Below are 10,763 nucleotides of genomic sequence, written 5' to 3' on the forward strand. Positions count from 1 at the left end.
TACTTTTTCCCGTTATTCTAACATACAAAGTCAGTATTTTCTACCTGTACAGTTAAAACTGATTTTTTTTTAAATTTGTAATGAATTCAATTATAATCATCAACTCCTGAAAGTTTTTAATATATTGTCAATAACAATTTTTTAAATAGCTGAAATTTTTTAATGCTTGTAAGCTTACCATTATATCAGTGATCAATTTTCTTTCCTTCTGTGAAATGATATATTGTACATCGAAGTAGGACAGTCTCTCTCTCTCTCTCTCTCTCTCTCTCTCTCTCTCTCTCTCTCTCTCTCTCTCGTCCAATCAATGGATATAGACATACGGAGACCGTAAATAATTATGTGGTTCCCAAAGAAACAATAAAACTTTATTTTCGTTTATTGATTTCCTTTTATATGTGTCTTTGTGTAATCAACTGTTTATTATGGATTGCAAATGTAATACCCGTATTTTTAAACAGATGTATATTTTCGATTATTATTCCCTTATTTGTATATCCAAGTTTGTATATGATCATCGATAAATTTTGAATTGAGCACGCAATATATCCAACCAGATGCTCAATGTATATGATTAGATTCCCGATTTCTATAAACTGCAAAACCTCGACCAGACAAGCATTCAATACAGGAAAAATTTTCGACTCTGACATCTCCCCCGATTGAATACACCCTATTTGGCACGGGTGAAGTGTGTCGCAGTCTGTATAATGGAATGACAACTTGTTGTAAAGTTCTAACGAGATACAATGGAGTTTATCATTTTGTTTCGTGGATTTATCAGAATAAAGAGAATCTAATATTTTCGGTAAGTGCACATCTCCGATACCTGTTGAATAGACGTCCGTATTTGATACGAGTTTTTTTTTTTGGCGAATATGCCACGTGCATTACATATTATGCATATGGCATGGACCTGTATTTTGCAAGAATTGATGTAAATAATATATTTTATGCTCTTTGCTTATTCCATTCTATCAGCATGTAATTGGCAAATGATTTCTCCGCATTTATTTCATAAGAAACTGCAAATACTTGCATGCACTTGCAAGTATGCAAGAAAAGCTCTCTTTTTTTGTATCTTTTCTAAATTATCTAAACTTTCGGAATGTTGCATTGGTATACCATAAATATTTTGTAATTTTGAGCAAAGCATAATGTTTTAAAATGTTATTTTATTTGTTTCGCATTCCCTATATATTACTATCGGAGATCTGCACTGGTCGAACCCACCTAGAAAAATCACTCAGGTGTGACAATCGCATTTGGGGTATATACGGGTAGAGTAAATTAGGCTACCTGAGAGAAATATGGCGGATAAGATGAGAAAGGTGTACGTATTTATTAATTCATGTCAGCTTTAAGAGGCAAAACAGTCAGGCGTGTATTCTGATGTCTTTTAGTGGAAAGACTATGTACTTTTGATAAAACTAAGAGGCCATTGTCTTATTTTTAAGTATCCATTTAACGAAAAAGGAAATTACTTCTCGTGTTCATTTTCAATAGGCCTTAAGGAGAATAGGAACGATAATACATACATTGGATTGAATTTGTAAGTACCATGGATTAATTTGAAAATTAATTTGTGGTTTAAGAGATTGAAATATGAGTGTCCACATTTAGTAGTCACTAAGAGACAGCGAAGCCACGAACATATTAAAACTACCGATGGATGAAAGATACCAAGTGAACATTTTCTGGGTACAGGACTATCGCTTTATCGTGCTGCATTGTACGGCTTTAGTCTTCATAGGACTCAGTTTCATCTGTGCTGGATTTGTGATAATAACTTCTTTTAAAAACAAAGGGAAATTGAATTTTTTTGTTAGCTGGAGCAAGTGTGAGCGTTTTGTGATATACACAGCCACGTGTGATATTTTACTTCACATTGTACACTGCACAGATCACATCCATATGTTGGCGACACGTGATCACGTTCATCCTATAGAACTCTGTGAATTCTACAGCTTTATACTATATGAGTTCACATTTGCTCAAAGTTCACTGGTCTTCACCATTGCATTGAATGCATTTCTGTTAATAAAGTTTAGGATTAAAATGAATTATGGAGCAAGAGATTGGAGGTTGATATCCCTCGTTTTTGGAATGCCTTTTATTATTTGCATATTCTTGGTGATCTTTAAACAGTTTGGACCAACAGGAACATAGTAAGATATATTTCTATTATGCATTCTATAACAGATTCTAACGATTTCTAATGCATAAATCATACATTTTTCTCATTGTTATTTATAACTTTTTTTTCACCAAAGTTTTTGATAAAAGGGTTGTCTTTTTATTTAAAAAATATTCTTTTGTTTCTCTTCTTTGATTTTTTCATGCATAATCTAGACTTCCTTGTTGCAAGACAGGACTGGTTGAGATCTTTAAATTATTTATATAGACTAAGTACATAACCAGGTGACCGCTAAATCCAAAATCGACAACGGATTCATCGAATTTTGGTATATGATCTTGCTATGATGAAGGAGATTAAATTTGTATTCAACAATGGAGGATGGGTGTTGTTGGAGACGGGATTAATAAATACATTTAAGCTATTTAGTTGAAGGAAAATCACAAGATGATTAAAGCAAACATCAGTAAAAGAATGGTTGTAAGAAATGGTTGCTGTCTTTCAAAATAAGTAGACTGGGGATGTCTGAAGAGCGGGTGAAAATAAATATACTGGCGGGAAAAAAACTGCATTATTTAATATATGAAAAAATAACAAAGAACAAATTTTATTTTTTGCAATACTGTTCACAAATGTATTCGTTACAACATTTCATAATCCATTAATGTTAACGTCGAATAACGTCAATTTCAGCACACTCGAAACTTCGAACTTGAATTAACAAAGTTGATAACGCGTGCGACCACCATTTTCATTCACGCATGCTTGACAACGGCGCCTCATTGATGCCACTAAAGTGTTCAGAAATGCTTGAGGGATGTTGTTCCAGATGTTGGTTAAAGCCTGGCTTAAATCAACCAATGTCACTGACTGATTTGGTAAATGGCGAAGACGTCGTTCCATTTCATCCCAGACGTGCTCAATCGGCGATAAATCGGGGAAAGAGCTGGCCAAGGCAAGACATCGATATTCTGTTGAACAAAAAAGTCCCTGACTACACGTGCAACATGTGTCCTTGCGTTGTCTTGATGCAGAATGATGTGATTTTGCTGTCTCTGTATGAAGGGTATCACATGGCGCTGAATAATTTCGTCTCGATAGCGTACGCCGGTGATATTTCCATTGGCAATTTGTAGAGGGGTCCTTCCACGTGCTGTTATTCCATCCCACACCATAACGCTACCTCCACCGAATTGTCGACGTTGCACAACACAAGTATCCTAGTATAGCTCCCCAACGCGACGATACACTCTACAACGGCCGTCACTGCTATCCAAGTGAAATGCGGATTCATCAGTGAACAGAATATTGGCCCAGTCCTGTATTCTGAATCGCAGATGACGTCTGCACCACGCAAGTCTAGCGATACGATGGCGTTGAAGCAGTATTGGGCGCACCGCTGGACGTCTTGGTCTGATGTTGTGCTCGCGCAGACGATTACGCACAGTTCTTGGACTGATTGGTCGAAGTCCAGGAATGTTACGAGCAGTGAAACTTGCTGTCTGGAAACGATTTTTCAGGTGCACAAGTCCTTTCGACGCGACGTCACACGAGGACGCCCAGAACGTGGTCGATCCCGAGTGTTACCAGATTGTTGGAAACGTCTCCATAATGACTGGATGGTGTTGTAATGAACTCCAACGTGTATTGCTACGATATTTTGTGCCATTCCAGCTTGAAGCATCCCAACAGCACGATTACGTTGGTTTTCGCTGAGTCGTGGCATGACAGAAGGGTAAATTTATCAATACTAAAGTGCTTTCCTTAACGAATAGTGTCCAAACAAACCTTTTACACTTCTTACTCTAAACAGTATTGGCCAGTAAAACTCGTGCGTACGAACACTTTAATAAACAACATATGTGTTCACTAACCATGAAAAAGTCCGTCCATCTGAGTCGGGTACTATCCGATATTGTTCAAAAACATCACCTTTATCGATCGTTAAGATTTTATAAATATAAACAATAAATATAGAAAAAATAAACCAAATTTTATAATGCACGGTTTCTTTTTTTCGCTAGTATACATCATTAAACATCATAGACTTTTCTTATATGTAGCAAAAGGCACATGAAAAATCAAATCATTGCTATAAGGTTATTATGGTCAACCTGACTATTTTTCAGACAAGTTATTTAAAGTCACTCTAAACAAAATATTTAAAGTCATTGCATGCGTACCTTGTAATTAGTTTCGTAGGATAGACATTCGAAAAACTATCCATTCGTTTTTGATCGTCATGAATCGCTGTAAAACATTTCTTTCTTTTTTTTGCTGCAGTTGTGGCATTGTTGGAGAGAGGGTAGTGACGTTCATCTCCACACTTCCGGTCCTGCTAATATTAACGGCCAACATCATTTTGTACGCTCTGACGTGGAAACACATCAAGATGGAAGGCAGGAAAATGACAGGTGAAACTATGCAACACAATTTGTTTGACACACAGAGTTATATTATCATGATTGGTTGTTTCTGTCGAGAAAGAGGTATAGCGCACTTGGTATGCAATTTCGCCTACATAAATACCGTTTTCTTGAATATCATTTTTTACAAATATTCTGCTATACAATGTCAGTTTATACTTGTGTTTACCCAAATTACTTAATAAATATATCGATATGTTGATAGTATATTTATTTGACAAGCATAAACATCACCGTGATTATATAGAGAATATAGTAGATGTAACGTAATGGGCATAAAAAATTGCAAACTGTTGCAAAAGGCCACCTTAAACCAGAAATAAAACACTGAAGTTGTTTTACCTGCTTATGACTGTATATAAGTCCGTTGGTTTAAGGTGGTCCTCTTGTTGAAAATGGATAAAATATGAAAAAATCGTTCTCAAAATTTACCTTGAGATATAGCACCCTGTCAAAAGTTAAACCTTTAAACTTACAAGCCTGGGTGGCCTAGTGGTTTAGGTGCTCGGTAAGATTAAACCATACATTCCCCGAGTTCAAGTCCAGTATTTTTCCAATCTATTTTTTTTTTTTTTTTTTTTTTTTTTTTTGCTTTTCATTTTATGGGGTCGTTTTCTTGAGGGGGGTTATTATAACAAATATTAGTTATTTTCATCATAACTTTTAATATTTGCAAGTTACGACTTAAAGAAAGGGAATTTATTCCGAGATCATTGTAATTCCGCTTGTTTACACTAACATGTTCCTGTGTGCACAGGAATTTCAAACCGTAATGTGGCTGACGAAAAGCTAAACAAATACTACAAGAAAAAGGACACAAATGCACAGCATGTAATAAGTAAAAATAAGTCAAGGGAGGAAAAGAACTGTTATACAGTTTGACTTCTCAAAAAAAAATAAAAAAAATAAAAACTCATGTAGCAACTGTCATATGATATTTAGGCAAAGATAAACACTCGAATTATCAACCAAAGGCAAATGAACTGATGACATCTATTAAAGGTGCTGCAGCCATGTGAGAACAGTGAGTTAAGTAATGCCATATGTAAAAGGGTTGTTGTGTAATATGAATGAATGCACAGGTCTATGCAAATATTGTACTGTTCATCATTCCAAATAGGGAAATGGTTTATTAAGTAAAGAACGACTCATATAAATGTCAGTAATGCTAAACTGCGGCAGTTATTTATCTTGGTTAACGAAACATCAAAACTGTTGGCCTTATATTTAAATATAACACGCCAGTCTATTATTGGAAACCGGTGTTTTCCATTTAGATTTCTGAGTCGGCCGTATCGTCAGCAAATGCGCTATACCTCTTTTCACTCATATTGAAATGTCACCAGCTGTACATGAAAGGCGAAGATAACGAACAGTGATCAATCCCTTAACTCCTATAAGTAATACAGAATAAAGAGATGAAGTGCCAAATTTAGATCTATATACTTAACGTCCAGGGCCGTACCAGTGGTTGTTGCTAAAGCAGGGAGTGGGGGGGGGGATAATGATAAAGCCGGGGAAAAGGATGGTACCTACAGGCGTTTACTTAATATTTTTCATGGTATAGTAATGGTTTTAAAAAATATACATGTGTTAGTATATGAACCTGGATTCTGTGGATGGTTTCCCGTTATCTCAGTAATACACATGTATTAGTATATAGTATATGTAACGGTGGATGACTTTCCGTTCCCTCAGTAATTTCTGCTTCCCTTGTCTGGATGACTTCCCATTCTCTCAGTAATTTCTGTTTCTCTTGTCTGGATGACTTTCCGTTCTCTCAGTAATTTCTGTTTCCCTTGTCTGGATGACTTCCCGTTCTCTCAGTAATTTCTGCTTCCCTTGTCTGGATGACTTTCCGTTCTCTCAGTAATTTCTGTTTCACTTGTCTGGGTGACTTTCCGTTCTCTCCGTAATTTCTGTTTCCCTTGTCTGGATGACTTTCCGTTCTCTCAGTAATTTCTGTTTCCCTTGTCTGGATGACTTCCCGTTCTCTCAGTAATTTCTGATTCCCTTGTTTGGATGACTTTTCCGTTCTCTCAGTAATTTTTGCTTCCCTTGTCTGGATGACTCTCCGTTCTCTCAGTAATTTCTGTTTCCCTTGTCTGGATGACTTTCCGTTCTCTCGGTAATTTCTGCTTCCCTTGTCTGGATGACTTTTCCGTTCTCTCAGTAATTTCTGCTTTCCTTGTCTGGATGACTTTCCGTTCTCTCAGTAATGTATGCTTCTCTTGTCTGGATGACTTTCCGTTCTCTCAGTAATTTCTGCTTCCCTTGTCTGGATGACTTCCCGTTCCCTCAGTAATTTCTGTTTCCCTTGTCTGGATGACTTCCCGTTCCCTCAGTAATTTCTGTTTCTCTTGTCTGGATGACTCTCCGTTCCCTCAGTAATTTCTGTTTCCCTTGTCTGGATGACTTCCCGTTCCCTCAGTAATTTCTGTTTCTCTTGTCTGGATGACTCTCCGTTCTCTCAGTAATTTCTGTTTCTCTTGTCTGGATGACTCTCCGTTCTCTCAGTAATTTCTGCTTCTCTTGTCTAGATGACTGTCCGTTCTCTGTAATTTCTCCTTCCCTTGACTATATGAATTTCCGTTCTCTCCGTAATTTCTGCTTCCCTTGTATGTACAGCCATCTGATTTTACAAAATGCTAACCTCATAACATCATTGCATACAATATTTTCCGTTTCACGTTTTAGCAACACCCTGTAGCAGTGAGGGTTTTTTAACGTGCCAACGCCTACCTCCGTTTTTAAGGTCATATCCGAAAGACCATTTATTGTCATTAATAAATTCCGAAGCATTAATCACTTTTTTTTTTTACATATTAGGTATGAAGCGGCCATGGCACGAACGGAGCTCGTACCATGAATACATCAATAATTGCTGTAAAATTGGAAAAACATATATCATGAAAAGCATATTTTTGCATGCTCGAATCTAAAGGGGGTTGGGGGTCCGTATCATTCCCCTTGGAATTTGTTCTACGTGAGAAGAAAATATATCTTGCTTTGGCCTTCAATTCGACATTTAGATAGTATTACATGTATATCGACGACGTATTATCTATTAACAATAATAATTTTCATCCATATGTCGATTCGATATACATCCAGTAAACTGCTTCATACTTATATATTTTATTGAAAGTAAATCTATACTAACGGCAAACTAACAGCTCAACTTTATGACAAACGGTATGATGTCAGCTTCCACATCGTCAACTTCCATATTTATGTAGCAATATTCCATTATCACCTGCATATCGCGTTCATATCTCTCAATTGATTCGATGCACACGAGCTTGTTCTGTTGATGGCCAGTTTTTAAACCGAAGCAGGCTACTGACAAACAAGCTGATGGTGCAGGAGTTCCAACATTCACTTTTAAAGGCAGCATTTCGCAAATTCTATGGTTGTTATAACGATCTAGTTTGCCAATACAACCTATCATTAGGTCAAATGCTGGTTGACGTGTTTCATTGTTTGTTAGGCCGTTCTTTGCACACTTATTTTGATTACGGATAACTCTGTTTACCTGATCAAGATACAATATAGGGCATACGGTGGGTGTGGCCGGTCGACAGGGGGTGCTTTCTCCTCCTAAGCACCCGATCCCACCTCTGGTATACCAAGAGCTTCATGTTTGCCCAACTCTCTAATTTGTATTGCTGATAGGAGTTATAAGAATGATCACTGCTCGTTATCTTCACCTTTCTTGAAGGAATGTATATTGGGATAATTTGTTTGATATCCTTTTTTTCTACAATCTACACAATTATCTGTAAGCCACAATTTTATTCATACACGACATGTAATCGTAGGTTAAGATTCGACGTATTAATATTATATGCTATTGCACTGTCTTTGCTACAGTTTAAACAAGAGGTACTGTGAGCAATGCTCACTAAGAATACCCCCCACTTACCCCAATCTCCCAAAGGGTGTTGGTAATAGGTATAAACTACCTCTTTTCTGAGTGTAAAAAACAAATGGCATGACAAACCGAACCATATTGCTACTTCGATGTTCAGTGCGCGTGACCTTTGACCTTTTGACCCCAAAATCGATAGGGAACATCTTCATCCCATGGGTAGTCCATATGTATGATATGGTGACTGTAGGTGGAAAGGATAACGCTTTAGAGCCCGGAAACCATATTACTACTTCGATGTCCAGTGCACTTGACCTTTGACCTTTTGACCCCAAAATCGATAGGGAACATCTTCATCCCATGGGTAGTCCATATATATGATATGGTGACAGTAGGTGGAAAGGATAATGCTTTAGAGCCCGGAAACTATTGCGTCTACAGACGGACGGACGGACAGACAGACGGACAACCCGATTCCATTATACCCCCCACAACTTGTTGCGGGGGGTATAACTATCATTCATCAACAGAAATTGACTGAAAAGAATATTGTACAATCATTTACCTGGCAGGAAAACCGAAGATTATTTCAATCAAGTATCTCTACATTGTAAATAATTAGGCACGTGGTTAGAGGGGTAGGGCGACAACATGCTCCACTTTATTTTTCTTTTCTTTCTTGTTTTGTTTACGATTACGTTTTCTTTTAGTTTTACATGCAAAAACAGTTGTATATACATTATTACATGCAAAATTTCATTCACTACCTGGTTGCCTTCATCCACCCATTTTTTATTACTATTAGTAAAAGGTAGTGTACTTGTAAGTTTAAACCGATGAATTTGAGCCTTAGTGTGAAATAAACGTTTGAGTTTTCTTGTGTGTGTGTGTGTGGTTTTTTTTAAAGCGAGTTCTTTCCCTTAATTTTTGCCATAAGTGCGACCCTTCCCCCACTTGGAAAACAAAATCTGGATTTGGATCAGGATCTGTAATTACATTGCAAGCCCTTTTCTTTACCAGCTTCCATTTACGTAAAGCCCTGTGATGAACACATCTATGAACGCCTAGCAAATTAATTTTTATTTCATTTTTCAGTATCTTCGAGGATTTCCAATTCGCCGGGTAAGAGATCTGCTCGGGCAGCTAAGAACATGTCTCTTTTTGTAGCAGCCTATTTGCTCCAGTGGTGGGCCCTCCCTGTTCATGGACTGTGGTACTTTGTGGACAATACCCCATTTGTGGTGCTTGAGCTTCTGGCTATATTCACAAATATGGGGGGTATACTAAATGGAATGGTGTACCTTATCATAAAAAAGTCACGTGTTATCCAAGTGAATAGTGTTTGTCTGCAGAATGATGGACCAGAACGCGATAAAACCCTAGCGTATACCCAATCACAGTGCGATAAAACCCTAGCGTCTGACCAATTACAATGCAGTTAACGTTACTTCTTCAACTTTAAAGGTAGCTCCACCCTCATGTGACTATATTAATGGTTGAAAGTGGAAAAACTATTAATTTCCACTCAATATAGTTTACTTTAATTAATAACCAAAGAAAATGTGTATATATGTCAGACATGCAAAAACGGAAGTATATGTTGAAATGATAAGTTTTGAATGTCAGTAGTTTAAAAAAACATGCTAATTGATAAATATGTATAAATTAATTATGGATATTGGGGAAATTATTGTAACAGACATGCTGTAGAGGAAATTCCATCATAGGGGTTAATGCCCATGACAACATTTTTTAAAATCATAAATAATTGATTATCTATGGAAAACATAAACTTTTTTCAATATCAATAGTTTACCAGATTTTTTATTTCATCCAGTGAATAAAACTTCTCTGAATGATATATATATATATATATATATATATATATATATATATATATATATATATATTGTAAAACTTATACGGTACCAATTTTGATGCACCAGATGCGCATTTCGACAAATAATGTCTCTTCAGTGATGCTCAACCGAAATGTTTGAAATCCGAAATAACTATGAAGTTTTAGATCTAAATATAGCCAAAAACAGCGTGCCAAACAAGTGGAGCCAAATTCGTCCAAGGATAAGAGCTATGCACGAGGGAGATAATCCTTAATTTTGAAATGAATTTCAAAATTTTATAACAGCAATTAAATATACATCCGTATTTTCAAGCTAGTAACGAAGTACTTAGCTACTGGGCTGTAGAGACCCTCGGGGACTAACAGTCCACCAGCAGAGGCCTCGACCCAGGGGTCATAATGTAAAACTTATACGGTACCAATTTTGATGCACCAGATGCGCATTTCGTATATATATATCATGCGCAA

General features: G+C 36.7%; 1 protein-coding gene across 1 annotated transcript; it reads left to right on the forward strand.

Moving 5' to 3' along the window:
- Positions 1-1,639: 1,639 nt before the first annotated feature.
- LOC130054699 (uncharacterized) lies at positions 1,640-10,167 on the forward strand. Its single transcript, XM_056165222.1, has 3 exons — positions 1,640-2,168; positions 4,421-4,551; positions 9,530-10,167. Exons 1-3 carry the CDS (start codon positions 1,669-1,671, stop codon positions 9,874-9,876), a joined length of 978 nt encoding a protein of 325 aa, XP_056021197.1. The 5' UTR covers positions 1,640-1,668; the 3' UTR covers positions 9,877-10,167.
- Positions 10,168-10,763: the final 596 nt, after the last annotated feature.

This window comes from Ostrea edulis, chromosome 5, assembly GCF_947568905.1.
Source record: "Ostrea edulis chromosome 5, xbOstEdul1.1, whole genome shotgun sequence".
Classification (NCBI taxonomy): Eukaryota; Metazoa; Mollusca; class Bivalvia; order Ostreida; family Ostreidae; genus Ostrea; species Ostrea edulis.

Bases quoted from the DNA above. Each gene is read 5' to 3' on its own strand.
- LOC130054699 (XM_056165222.1), top strand. From the start codon at position 1,669: ATGGATGAAAGATACCAAGTGAACATTTTCTGGGTACAGGACTATCGC. The intron at 2,169-4,420 runs GTAAGATATATT...TTTTTGCTGCAG, and splicing joins TTTGGACCAACAGGAACATA to TTGTGGCATTGTTGGAGAGA. The intron at 4,552-9,529 runs GTGAAACTATGC...TTCATTTTTCAG, and splicing joins GGAAGGCAGGAAAATGACAG to TATCTTCGAGGATTTCCAAT.